Source organism: Sitophilus oryzae, unplaced genomic scaffold (assembly GCF_002938485.1).
Source record: "Sitophilus oryzae breed Bouriz unplaced genomic scaffold, Soryzae_2.0 scaffold_810_pilon_pilon, whole genome shotgun sequence".
Lineage (NCBI taxonomy): Eukaryota > Metazoa > Arthropoda > Insecta > Coleoptera > Curculionidae > Sitophilus > Sitophilus oryzae.
The window spans coordinates 6,628,302-6,642,971 of NW_022147429.1; the positions used below are offsets into that span (position 1 = coordinate 6,628,302).

The window sequence follows — 14,670 nt, forward strand, 5'->3', positions numbered from 1 at the left end:
TTTTTTATGTTCCTTTATTATTATTTTTTCTTATGTGGAATAAGTTTATTTTTTGTTTTTATATTTTAAATGACTTGATATACTTACATAAAGCTATATTATGTTTTTTAGTGTGTTTTTTTATTTTAATATAAGGGCCCCAAAAACATCTTGCGGGGAGGCCTCACATTTGAAGTTACGCTACTGCTTCAATGGAGCTCATAATTCGACATAACATAAGGAGATATCCATTCAACTATGCTATTAATTTATTATTAATAATAATAATTAATATTTACTATATATTTCTTTTGTCCAGTAAATTTATTTTTAATTGTGCTTTTATAAAATTAGATTATGGTAATTTATTTTCAATATGTCACCATATCGAATAAAAAATTTCTAAATATTTCTAAATGATACAGGACCATCAGTTTATATCATCTAGGATTATATTTTTCTTAATAAGTAAAGTTATATTTTAATCCTGAAGATCATTTTAGTATTTAACAAAAATTACGAAACTTCTAATGCAGTGGTTAAAGATGGACCCTATGTTTAACGTTACCATATGGTAACGCCAGTCCTTGACGGGTTAAGTATATATCACAGTTATTCACTAGTTGTTAACATAACGGGTCGGTATTTCTGGCCTTGGGTGCCGATTTTCATATATACGAAGAGTACGGTCAAGAAAGAAGAGCAAGTATTTTCCCAAACGCATGAAATCTAGCGTTGAATTAAGTAGTTATGTAATAAATACTTCGCATTTTTCTCTTTCCGACTTACTACATCGTAATAGCGATTCACTCCTAGACATGCAAACCCCGACCGAAAACTTCGCTTGTCCGAGAGAATGTATCGATACCTTACTTTAAAAACCTCGTAAATTCAATTTTTGGCAAATATTATATCTATAGTCTTCGAAAAAGACCTCATAATCTATTGAATTATTTTATTGAAAAAAATTGAATTATTTTGATTATTTCGCTATAATCTGTGAATAATTTTATTCCATAGCAATAGAGCTCACTTGCAAAAATTTTTTGTTTCTCCTGTGAAAATAGGTTTTGGTTACTTACGAGATTTTGAAGTAAGTAAGGTATCGATATTTTATTGAGGTATACGTCATAATATTATACCTATAAAGTAATTTATACAATATAGAAATTATATAAATAGAGGGCATTAATAGAAATTTGGATTGTATGGAGATTGTCTCTGATACGGTTCTTTCACTGATGCGTTTACATTTAAAGGCGGCGCGTTTTCGTATAAATTTGGATACATTGGATTGTATGATTCCTGTATTTCGTAAGCTTCGTTCACTACACCGTTTGGGTATGTCGTAGATTCGCATTGTTCTAAGATGGCCAAGTCTTTAAGTATGACGTAATCGCCTTTTACTTCTACCTCCCTCGAAGAAAAATCTGAAAAAAAATTAATTATTATATTATTATATTTCTATGTATATAGCAATTAGTAAATTAGATAAATAGGATAAAATAGGTACTTTGGAGAAAAGGAAAAATATAGATTACTGCCATAAGTGGCACTACAAGGGGGCCTGAGGGGGTTCAGTTCAGCCCAACTTTAATCTCTATATACAGGGCGTTTCAAAAAATATGTGCCATCTCTCATGGGGAGATTCCTCGCGTAAAATTAAGATTTATTTTTCATATCAACATAGGTCCGATTCTGCTTTGTTTGCGCCACTGACTTTTTTCTTTTGATATCAAAATCGTGTAGGTCGTTTAATGCCAATTAAAAGCTCTTGATATTTTGTCGAATTCAGCATCCTTGATGAAATAAACGCAATTTTATTAATCATAATTAATAAAATTAAAATAAAAATTAAATTAATAAATTATATATTTTACCTAATTTACTATTAAATATTATTACTATATTACTATTAGTACAACCTACAGCAATTTTAAATAAAAAAATAATGGTATTTGAGATAATTACAAAAAACCTAATTTTAAAAAGTTTTAACAACCTGTAACTCTAAAACTATGCATTTCCATACCCGTATTTATAGGAACTTTTTTGCATATTTTTTGATGAGAAATCAATGAGTACTTTTTTAAAAAATTCGCAAGTTAATAATATTAAAAATTTTTAAATGTTGCTACTAGACTTGGATGAAGGCAAATTAATAAAATTGCGTTTATCTCATCAAGGAGGTCGAAATCGACAAAATATCAGACGACTTTTAATCGGCATTAAACTGCTTGTACTATTTCGCTAACAAGAGAAAAAAAGTCAGTACAGACTGGTGAATATGTCGACATTTTTTTAACTTTAAAATATGTCGCATTTATAGTAACTTTTAGCCTCAAAATTTTATTCGAAACTCTAAAAGAACTAAAACTCTAAAAGAACTAACTAAAGAAATTCATCTAATTTTTCCACTCAAATTGTATTTGAACGACTATTTTTAATTAACACATTTGGGGTATAGGCGCAGACTGTGCTCCGCAGACAATAAAACCCCTCCGATAAAATAACAGGCACTGTCAAGTGTCATATATTCTCTCGTTGACCAATCTATACTAGAACCTTTGCTGTGCTTGAACTATAATAATTCGAACTCGTAATTCATAATATAAATGGCCTATGATAGTCAAACAAGTTATGTTATATTATGTTACATGGGAATTGCTCCTGTTGTTGCTGTTGATGTTCCTGCTTTACATTATAAACACTTTCACTTTTTACATCATAAACACTTTCTTGTGTAGATGTGAACATAACCTAATAAATAATGCAATTTAGACATCAACAGGAAAAACGAACCAAACCAAACCAAAGCAATCAAAACATGCTGTAAGCTAAAACGCGTTTGTTTACGAATTCCAATTGAAGAGTGCTTTTCAAATCTTGCTATATTTTATCACTAAATCCGCAAGAAGTTTTTTGCGTGTCTGTGTTTAGAAAAAAAATTAGAATGAAAAACAGGAAGGAGTTTTCATGTAACTGGTATTAGTTATTCTAAACATCAGACAGTGTCTAGAAGGTTCGCGATTTCATTATTCAGATGCGTGGAGATGGTCGAATTGTTTGAGAAGTTGTTCCAGAATACGTAGCTGGTTCTTCTATTCGTTTGATGGTTGTAGAGCTGGGGCCTTTCTTTGGTTAGAGCAGGGCTGTTTTTCTGACAATATTGTGATTTTTGTTTATCTTGAATAACCAAAATAAGGTGGATTTTCACATACTATGTATGTAGGTACTGAGCATTCACCGTGTGCAGACTGTCAATTTGAACTGGAACCGTTCATCTAATTCTTCCAATAAAATTGTATTTGAAATACCATTTTTAATACACACATATAGGTCTAGGCGCAGACTGTGCTCTGTAGTCAATAATAAAAAAAATCTTAAGCTTTTTTTTAAGAGTTTAGCTCCCCCCGCAACCTAACCCCCCCTCCCACTATGTGACAACTTTCACTGTCAAGTGTCATATATACTCTCGTTACTACATATACTAGAATCTGTACTGTGCGAGAACTATAATAATTGGAACTCGTAGTTCATAATATATACGGGTTATCATAGTCAAACAAGTTATGCATAAGTTATTGAATATTATTGATGACAGTAATCTACATACAGAAAGTGTATTATCATTCTCCATGGTAGTCTATAAACTGCATGTAGATCGTTTAAAATAATTTGACGCCTGTAACGAAAACGTGTATTTTAAGGTTCTCGAATATTTTATTTCTGAATGAAAGTATCTGCTAATAAGTGAGTCAAAACAATCAGTATTGTTTGGTAAACAGGGGAATTTCGACGGTTTTCTGACAATGTTGCGATTTTGGTTTATCTTGAATAACCAAATTAAGGTGGATTCTCACATACAGTAGGTACTGTGTATTGACTGTGTTCAGACTGTCAATTTGAACTGGAATCGGTCATCTAATTTTTTTATTTAAATTGTATTTGAAAGACTATTTTTAATTCACACATATAGGATCTAGGCGCAGACTGTGCTCCGCAGACAATAAAACCCATCCCATAAAATGACAGGCAACAACTTTCACTCGTTGACATATTCTCTCGTTGAGCAATCTATACTAGAACCTTTGCTGTGCTAGAACAATAATAATTCGAACTCGTAGTTCATAATATAAATGGGTCGTCACAAATAGTCAAACAAGTTATGCATAAATTATTGAATATTATTGATGACAGTAGTCTACATAGAGAAAGTTTATTATCTTTCTCTATGGTAATCCATAAACTGCATACAGGTCGTTTAAGATAATTGGACGTCTATAACGAAAACGTGTATTTTAAGGTTCTCAAAATGTTTATTTCTGAATGAAAGTATCTGCTGCTAATAAGTGGGACAAAACAATCAGTATTGTTTGGTAAACAGGGGAATTTCGAACATGTGAAATTCGTTCAAGGGTAAAGTTGTCTAATTTTCCAAAACACTTGAAAAATTGCTGAGTCATTCTATGTCCTATATGAACAATTGGCTGCAACGTGTTCAAAGTTTGCAAGAAAAATATCGATTAATATAAAATCTTTAAATAAATACCTATTAAATATTTCACGATAGAACTACATTTTTTGAGATCCTAAATAAGCTATACATACAGGGTGCTACAAATTCGAGGTACGAGCATTGGTATCTCGGAAACCGTAATAGATACGAAGATGGTTAAATTGGAGCAAAGTTGCGCTCTAGGATGTACACCAAGATGCCATCAAAAAAGTTTTAAAAATTTCAAGGATTGCTGAGTTTTTTGAAAAAAAAACGGATTTTTTTGAAAATCAATTTTATTTTTTCCTGTCGTTACTTTTCAGAAAATTAAAAAACTAATTGCACATTCTCATAGCCATTTTATTAGAGCTATCTGATGGTATTTTTAGATTTTCAAATTAGCTGATAATTTGTGAGATACAGAGGCCAACTTATTTTTTTTAAATACGGACCTGCAATTTTTATTTCAGGTTTTGAAAGAACTCGGTCTCCTGAGTACAATGATATGCCACACTTGATACTTTTTTTTGTTTTTGGTACCTTAACAGTAACAAAACTATTTAACTGTTATTTAAAATAATTTGAAGTTCGACTCTGGTTTTTTAATTTATTTAATCTGATTATATTCAGCACAACAATATTGATCAGATCTAATTAACATTGAATAAGGAAAATCACGCCAATTGAAAGATTCAAATAATTAATATCCAGGTCAGCAATTTAAAGATATCTATTATTTTTAACTTTTTTTATTGTGAATTTGAAATCTCAGTGTACCATCTAATAATATGCATAATATTAATCGTAGTTATTATAAATAACTTCTGCAAACTAGTTTCTAATGCTCTGCATGTTCAAAAGGTTTACCACCATCCATAATGCACACATCTGTCATTTATAGCTCTTTAAACAGATCTTCTTCTTATACTTCCGAATGCATTTTGTACTCTTTAATTGTTTTTTATTACTCCTTAATTGTTTGTGTACTCTTAATGTTGAAATGTATTGATTTGAAATGTCCAACAATTTTTATTGATTTTCCTTATTTAATGTTAATTAGCGCTGATCAATATTGTTGTGATGAATATAATCAGATTAAATAAATTAAAAAACTAGAGCAGGATTTGAAATTATTTTCAATAACAATTAAATAGTTTTGTTATTGTTAAGGTACCCAAAACAAAAAAAAAAGTATAAAGTGTGGCATATCGTTGTACTCAGGAGACCGAGTTCTTTCAAAACCTGAAATAAAAAATGCAGGTCCGTATTTAAAAAAATTAAGTTGGCCTCTGTATCTCACAAATTATCAGCTAATTTGAAAATCTAAAAATATCATCAGATAGCTCTAATAAAGTGGCTATGAGAAAGTGCAATTAGTTTTTTTTGATTTTCTAAAAAGTAATGACAGAAAAAAATAAAATTGATTTTCAAAAAAATCCGTCTTCTCCAAAAAACTCAGCAATCCTTGAAATTTTTAAAACTTTTTTGATGGCATCTTGGTGAACATCCTAAAGCGCAACTTTGACCCAACTTAACCATGTTCGTATTTATTACGGTTACCGAGATACCAAGGCTCGTACCTCGAATTTGTAGCACCCTGTATACACGTTACAAATATCTTATAAATAACCACTTGTGGCTAGTACATGACTTGTATCAAGAAAGTGCAAATAAATTTGATAAGATTGAACAGAAGTTACCTTAATCTTATTGTTTATGATATCTACGACATAATACTCTCTATGAAGTACCTACTTATAACTTTATACAATATTTATCATATCATTTATGCAGAAACGAATTACAACCAATATATTTTATTTCTAACTAGTGGGCCGACACTGACAGTCATATTCGCTTTGATTTAGACTAGTTAAAATGTATTTTTAATTATTAAGCAAAATATGCAGATAACTAGCATCAGTATTCTATTGTTGGTTAGACAGATAAATGTTTTAAGACATTAGGAAATTAATTAATATTTAATATTCAAACTATTGACCCCTTTTCTTCGACCTACTTATAGTATGATAAGATAAGCTAATTGACATGAAGGGCAAAAAACCTACTTACAAATATGTAAAAATTTGTCCTATATTGTTATAATTTTGACACAAATACAGTATGATCGAAAAAAACTGCGTCCAGTTGGCTTGGAACCGAGCTTGGAACTTGAAAATGACTATTGATGACATTCCTCCATTTAAATGGAAACCATAGTTGGCCATGACTCCTTAAAAAGCGTAATTTTTAAAGCTTTCTAGCGATTTAAGCAATAATATGTTTTTTTCGAAAAATTATTGAGTTATAGCCAATTCTTATCTTTTTTTTGGCTAATTTCACTGAGTTGGCATGGTGTTCGTATTCTATATTAATTATGATTTATAATTAGTAAAAGACAGAATATTTTATTAAACGGTTTTTTTACAATTTACGTTAAACAAATTAAAATCTAAAAAAACTAATATCACTACATACACTTTAAGTTATTTTAGCAAATGTTCAAAAAATCCTCCATTGTTTTGAGTACATAAAATGCATCTTTTAAAAACTGAATTACAAGCTTTTCTCAAAGAACGGCGGTCGATATTATTAAACTTCTTCCGTATCGCCTCTTCCTTTCTTGATTCATAAGTTCCCTTGTAAACCTTGTTGTTAACCATATACCGCATAAAAAAAATCATATACGAATATTATATAGGATAGGATAGGTCAGGTGACCGAGGAGGCTCATGTAATTGATTCACCTCTGGCACCTCTTCCTATTCCTGAGTTTGCATAATTCTGATAAAAATTATTTTTAACATTTCTTTCATTATGAAGGGGAGCGTCATAATCAAAGTCATCTTGAAACCACTCTATTGATGTTCTCTAAATTTAACTTTTCAACCAACAATTTAACATGTCTTGAAAACCGTTCTCTAAAAAGCGTAAGTAACGTTCACCGGTCAATGTATCCTGTAAAACGAATGGTCCAAGAATCCTACACACTTTTCTTCATTTGAAAAATTTACAATAATTTAGTTGCGTCTCGATAAAATATTCTTGTTTGAATGTGCCAGTTTGACATCTCTAAGACCAACGACGATTGAACTTGTTTCCATAGCTAACTAATTGAAATTGTTTAAAAAAGATAAGAATTGGCTATAACTCAGTAATTTTTCGAAAAAAATTACATAAAAAACAATCGTATCTAAACGGTAACCGTAATAGATACGAAGATAGTTAAATTGGGGCAAAGTTGCGCCTTGGGATGTTCACCAATACGCCATCAAAAAAGTTTTAAAAATGTCAAGGATTGCTGAGTTTTTTGAAAAAAAAACGGATTTTTTTGAAAATCAAGTTTATTTTTTCCTGTCGTTACTTGTTAGAAAATAAAAAAAAACTAATTGCACATTCTCATAGCCACTTTATTAGGGCTATCTGATAGTATTTTTGGATTTTCAAATTAGCTGATAATTTGTGAGATACAGAGGCCGACTTAATTTTTTTAAATACGGACCTGCATTTTTTATTTCAGTTTTTGAAAGAACTCGGTCTCCTGAGTACAATGATATGCCACACTTGATACTTTTTTTTGTTTCGGACATTTGAACACAATTTATTTAAACTAATTTCAAGTCCGGCTCTGCTTTTTTAAAATATTTAATCTATTCATCGTTACAATATTGATAAGCCTTCAAACTTAACAATGACGTGGGGTAAAACATTGAATACGGAAAATCAACTGCAATAAAAAATAATATAAAATAAATAAAATAGCAGGTTAGTCGTGACTAAGTTAAGAAAAAACTTAAAATTTAAGTGAGGATGCAGTTAATAATCACCACATAGGCTAATAAAACTACTTTTTCAAATTTGTCAAGCTTTCGAGAATTTTATTCCCATCATCAGGACAGTTTCTAAAATGTATAAATAAAAAAGGCATTAAAATTTTAAAATTGTATAACAGAAAAAACGACTTACGACTGAGTAAATTAACAAAAAAAACATCCTTTGCATAAAAAAGCCTTAAAAACTAGCATCGTATAACATTGGGCTACAAGGACATTTCCTTTATAAAATATTAAAATACATATCCAACGATATTACTTTTCTTTTAAACACAAACAAAAAGATTTTTTAAAAATTTTAATTTTTACATTGTTATTTCGAGCTCGATCAAACAGTGACTGTTTAATAAAATACCAATGAACTGAAAATTCCAGAACTCTCCTTATCAACAGATGTTTTTTCCTTTTTTCCACCATAATGACATTTACTTCTTGTACTGCTCTTTTTTATACAAACAAAGTTTTTAACCGTGGATGGTTGTGGGTTTGTATAAAAAAGAGCAGTACAAGAAGTAAATGTCATTATGGTGGAAAAAAGGAAAAAAAAATCTGTTGATAAGGAGAGTTCTGGAATTTTCAGTTCATTGGTATTTTATTAAACAGTCACTGTTTGATCGAGCTCGAAATAACAATGTAAAAATTAAAATTTTTAAAAAATCTTTTTGTTTGTGTTTAAAAGAAAAGTAATATCGTTGGATACGTATTTTAATATTTTATAAAGGAAATGTCCTTGTAGTCCAATGTTATACGATGCTAGTTTTTAAGGCCTTTTTGTGCAAAGGATGTTTTTTTTTGTTAATTGACTCAGTCGTAAGTCGTTTTTTCTGTTATACAATTTTAACATTTTAATGCCTTTTTTATTTATACATTTTAGAAGCTGTCCTGATGATGGGAATAAAATTCTCGAAAGCTTGACAAATTTGAAAAAGTAATTTTATTAGCCTATGTGGTGATTTTTTCAGCGCGGGTTTTCATAAAATGCCGTTAAGGGGTATAACTCGTTACCAACAGAATTGTTGAATTTGGGTGAGAATGCGTTTAAGCATAAATACAAAGAGTATCTTTTAATGCATTCGTAATTTTTCATATTTTTCTTTTTTTTATACTTTGCTTTTGCATTGTACATTTGAAACTTTTTTTATGGCAATTTGTAAAACATTATATTTAATTATTAAGTTTGCATGTTCTGGTTAAGTTGAGTAGCTATTGTAGCTAGACTACGCCAGACTTGCAATTTTGTTACCATCTTATGTATTTTTTTTTGTAAAATAAAAGCAATTTATTATTATTATGTTCTTGAATCTCGGGCTTTCCGGTATTTAACGTAGTCGCGGACTTAAGTCAAGCGTCAACGCTTTTTACTGTGTATTTAAGACTTGTCGTGTAATATTACATGTGTGGAGGATAACTGTTTTTTGAATGGGTATATAAAGTTTTGGTGCAAGTTCAAGGCCTTTCAGACTATCATGTAATGATCTTGGGATCAGTCCTGTTGATGACACTATTATTGGTATAATTTTTACAATGTCCTGGTGCCACATCTGCCTTATTTCTTCTGCTAGAGGTATATATTTTTCAATTTTTTCAGTGTGTTTCTTCTTGACATTTTGTGAATTTGGTATGGATATCTCTATTAAGTATGTCGTCTTGGTTGGTTTGTGGATGAGCGTCATGTCGGTTTGTTGTGTGGTGTGGTTTTGTCTGTGATTATATCCCGGTTCCAGTAGAGCTTGGCTGTCTTATTTTCTAGAACGTTAGCTGCTTGATATTTGTAGTATGGTGTATGGTAGCAGATGAGTGAATATTTCTTTGCTATTTCCTGATGGATTATTCTGCAAACATCGTCGTGTCTTTGGGTATATTGTCTGGAAGCAAGTATAGGGCATCCCCCGGTTATGTGTTCTATTGTTTCGGTTTGTGTGTGACATAGTCTGCATTTGTCTGTAGGTGTTTTGGGGTCTTTGATTATGTATTTCTGGTAATTACGTGTGGCGATGATCTGGTCCTGGATTGCTATTATGAAACCCTCGGTTTCTCCAAACAGGTTACCATGAGTAAGCTATGCATTGGATGCTGCTATGTCAATGTGTGGTTGTGTTAGTTGGTTTGCATGTTTTCCATGTAGGGCTTTGGATTTCCATTTTTCAATTTTAGTCTTTGTTGTTGTAATTGCATCAACTGGTATGAATGCTTCATTGTTGAATTGTAACGGTGTACCTGATGTTGTTAGGTTAACAATGCTTCGGTGTAGTGGGCTGGTAACTGCTTTCTCTCTGAAATATTCTCTGAGTGTGTGTATTTGCTTGTAGTTCATGTTCTTTAGATCCATGAATCCCCTTCCTCCTTCTTTTCTTTTTAGTGTAAATCTTTCTGTTGCCGCGTGTATATGGTGTATTCGGTACTTGTTACATGTTGTTCTTGTTAACCTGTTTAGTTCTTCTAATTCTGTGTCACTCCATTTTATAACGCCAAATGAATACGTCAGGACGGACGCTGCATAGGTATTTATTGCTTTCACTTTGTTTCGACCGGACAGTTCTGTTTTGAGTATTTGTTTTATTCTGTTTTTGTATTTGCTTTTTAGTTGCTGTTTTATGTTGGCATGCTCTAATCCTGTTTTTTGTAGGTATCCGAGGTATTTGTATGTCTCATCCATTTCCATATTCTGTATGATATTTGAGTCTTGTAGAATGTATTCTTCCTGTATCGAGTGTTTTCCATTTATAATGCTGTTTATTTTACATTTATCTGTTCCTAGTTTCATTTGGATGTCTTCACTGTATGTTTCTGTAATATTGAGAAGGTTGTTGAGTTGTTTTCTGGTTGCTGCATAAAGCTTTAGGTCATCCATATATAGCTGGTGCGAGATGGTAGATGGATGTGTGAGTGAGGATATTTTATAAGCATCTTGGGGCGTTTTGTTGAGTAGGTTCGATAGGGGGTTGAGCGCAATACAGAACCAGAGTGCACTGAGGGAGTCACCCTGAAAAATTCCTCTATTAATTTGAATTGGTTCTGTGTGGATGAGTTGTTTTTTCATTTTGATGTTTAGGGTAGTTTTCCATGTTGCCATGATTCTCTGCAGAAGTTGTATGATTTGAGGGTGGATTTTGTATATTTGTAGAACTTGTATGAGCCAGGAGTGTGGGACGGTGTCGAAAGCTTTCTGATAATCTATGTATGCAAAATGTAGAGACTTACGTTTTAATTTGGCTTGAGTGTGTATTTCTGCATCTATCACCAGTTGCTCCTTGCAGCCCCTAGATCCCTGACAGCATCCTTTCTGCTCTTCTGATATGATGTTATTATTCTGCTGGTGAGTGTTGATCTTTGTTGTTATTATTGCCGTTAGTAATTTATAGGTTGTTGATAAACATGTTATAGGGCTGTACTTAGATGGGGTGAAGTGTCCGTGCCTTTGGGTTTAAGGTAGGTAACTCCCTGAGTTAAAAAAGAGGGGATGGCTTCCGTTCCTTGTACAAAATTTTGTAATATATTCGTTAGTGGTTTGTGGATGCTTGTGAATGATTTTAGCCAGTAGTTCTGTATTTTGTAGTCTCCAGGTGCTTTCCAGTTGTGTGTCTTGGATATGGCAGCTTTGATGTCTTCTAAGGTGATTGTTACATTTGGCATGGCTGTTGTATTTATCTGCTTGTTTTCTTCTTCTGTTATCCATTGAGCTTCTCTGTTGTGTTCTACTGCTTGTGACCAGATATTTTCCCAGAAGTTTTTACTTCTGTAATAGATGGTGGATTGTTTATTTGCTGTTCCGTTGTTTCGAGAGATCTGTAGAACCTTTTTTCATTTGTGTTGAAAAGTTTGTTTTCTTGTTTTCTTTGGTGGCTCTTCTTGTATCGTTTTAGTCTTTTTGCTTGTGCCTGTAGTTGTTGTTTTTAGTATCTAATATTTCTACTACTGATTCTTCTGAGCTGATATCTGGTAATATGTTTTGCGGGGGTCTCTTTTTTAGGTTTCCTTTCAAATGTTGTGTGATGACTCCAATTTCTTTCTTCAGTGTGGCTATCTTTTTCTGGAGCCGATGCTGCCATGGGGGTATTGCTGCTTTAGTTTTAGTTAAGTCGTTGTTTTTATTCTTCTGTTCGTGGGTTCGCATAGTTGTTGCTGCTCCACAGTATACGAGCGTGAGAATTTCTTCAATGTCTAGGTAGCTGTTTGATTCCTCAATCCTTTTTCCTATGATGTTATTAATTATTGCAATAGTGTTTTTGATGTTTTGTGTGTTTTGTGGTCTGGTAATGAAAAGTCTGGATGATGGGTTTGCTCCCTGGTATTGGGCGTATAGTTCATTAAATGTTTCATCAATTTGATTAGATGGTTGGCATGTGTCTGTTGGCGGGATTGATGTTTCGTGTTGGGTGTGTCTTATCGACGATTCTGCTGATGAACTTTGTGTGTTAGTCAGCATGGTATGTGTTTCGGATGTTTCTGGTGTGATTGTTTGTGGGTGTGATGTAGGTGAAGCTGATTGTTGTGCTTTATTATTATTATTATTGACTGCATGCTCACTTAAATTTTGAGTTTTTTCTAAAATAAATAATATAAATAATCATATCATTTCTCCGGAAGATGGATTGGAAATGGTAGAGCAGTATAATGGCCATCGAGGTTCCTGGACCGTCGCCAAGAGGCAGAGGGGTGTTGTATTACTTATCATTTGTAAAAGTGAAATCATTATTTTCCAACATTTACAATAAAGAGTAGGTACATGCATTTGGAAGTATAAGAAGAAGATATGTTCAAAGAGCTATAAATAAAATTGAACCAATAATAAATTTGTGCAATAGGTAGGGTTGTAACCCTTTCGAACATGTAGAGCATTAAACAGTAGTTTGTAGAAGTTGATTTATTTATAATAACGACGATTAATATTATGCATATTATTAGATTGTACACTTAGATTTCAAATTCATAATAAAAAAAAGTTGAAAATAATATTTTTAAATTGCTGACCTGGTTATTATTTATTTGAATCTTTCAATTGGCTCGATTTTTCTTATTCATTGTTAATTAGCGCTGATCAATTGTTGCGATGAATATAATCAGAATAATTTTAAAAACCAGACTTGGACTTGAAATTATTTTAAATAATAATTAAATAGTTTTGTTGTTGTTAAGGTACCAAAAACAAAAAAAAAGTATCAATCATTGTATGCAGGCATATCATTGTACTCAGGACACTGAGTTCTTTCAAAAACTGAAATAAAAAATGCAGGTCCGTATTTAAAAAAATTAAGTTGGCCTATGTATCTCACAAATTATCAGCTAATTCGAAAATCTAAAAATACTATAATATCAGATAGCCCTAATAAAGTGGCTATCAGAATTAGTTTTTTGATCTTCTAAAAAGTAACGGCAGGAAAAAAAAATTAATTTTCAAAGAAATCTATTTTTTTCAAAAAACTCAGCAATCCTTGAAATTTTTAAAACTTTTTTGATGGCATCTTGATAAACAACCAAAAGCGCAACTTTGCCCCAATTTAACCATCTTCGTATCTATTATGGTTTCCGAGATAACAATGCTCGTATCGCGAATTTGTAGCACCCTGTATATGATACTTGCTTTTGTATCATGCTTTTGCGTTATGCAGCCTTACAGATATACCTATGCTAAATATGATGAATTCAAGTTAATAAAATAATTATACATATAATGTTTTTTTTTAATTATTTCAGACTGATATTTACAATAATTTAATGAAATATGCGATGGAAACTTTATACATTATAAAATACGTAAAATTGGAAAATAATGGAGTATTTCCATTACATACTTATTTGTATATATCCGTTGTCATCTGAATATTATACAAATCCTTGTAAATTATTAAGAAAATTTATTATATAAAAAAAATAGTTTGATAAAATTTACAAAAATTATTACACTAAATTTGGATACTTTTTAGTATTGTTTTCTTTTTTTTGCAAACTGCAACGGTTTTTATCTTTTTATTATTATGACATATATTTTGTAATTTATCTTTACTATATAAATTTTTCGTGCATATTCACAACAAAAATATTTTTGCCACAAGTATGTATTATATTTCTGAAGATTTATAGCTCTAGATTAAATCACATGCTTTTGATAACGATCCCAAATCAATAAAAAACGTAGTCTGTATTTTTCAGGACAAATGATTTGCCACAAATTTATTGTTATTAGCCGATTTGGAGGCCTATGACACATCGCTTTATCTGAGATTGGAAAGATTTTTTATATTTGCGAAATTTATATTGTATTTGTCGATAAAACATTTACTTGTTTTTAAGTGAATGATATCAATTAAGAAATCACTTAATTTGTAATTGAATGAATAGCTACATTGTTTACGTGATTTT

General features: G+C 31.3%; 1 protein-coding gene across 1 annotated transcript in view; it reads right to left on the reverse strand.

The window, feature by feature from the left end:
* Positions 1-531: 531 nt before the first annotated feature.
* The window catches only part of LOC115888979, a 29,977-nt gene continuing 15,838 nt past the window's right edge, over positions 532-14,670 (reverse strand). Inside the window, exon 4 of the mRNA XM_030908878.1 lies at positions 532-1,409. Coding sequence (XP_030764738.1) covers positions 1,168-1,409 — 242 coding nt within the window. The 3' untranslated portion in view covers positions 532-1,167. The remainder of the gene's footprint in view (positions 1,410-14,670) is intronic.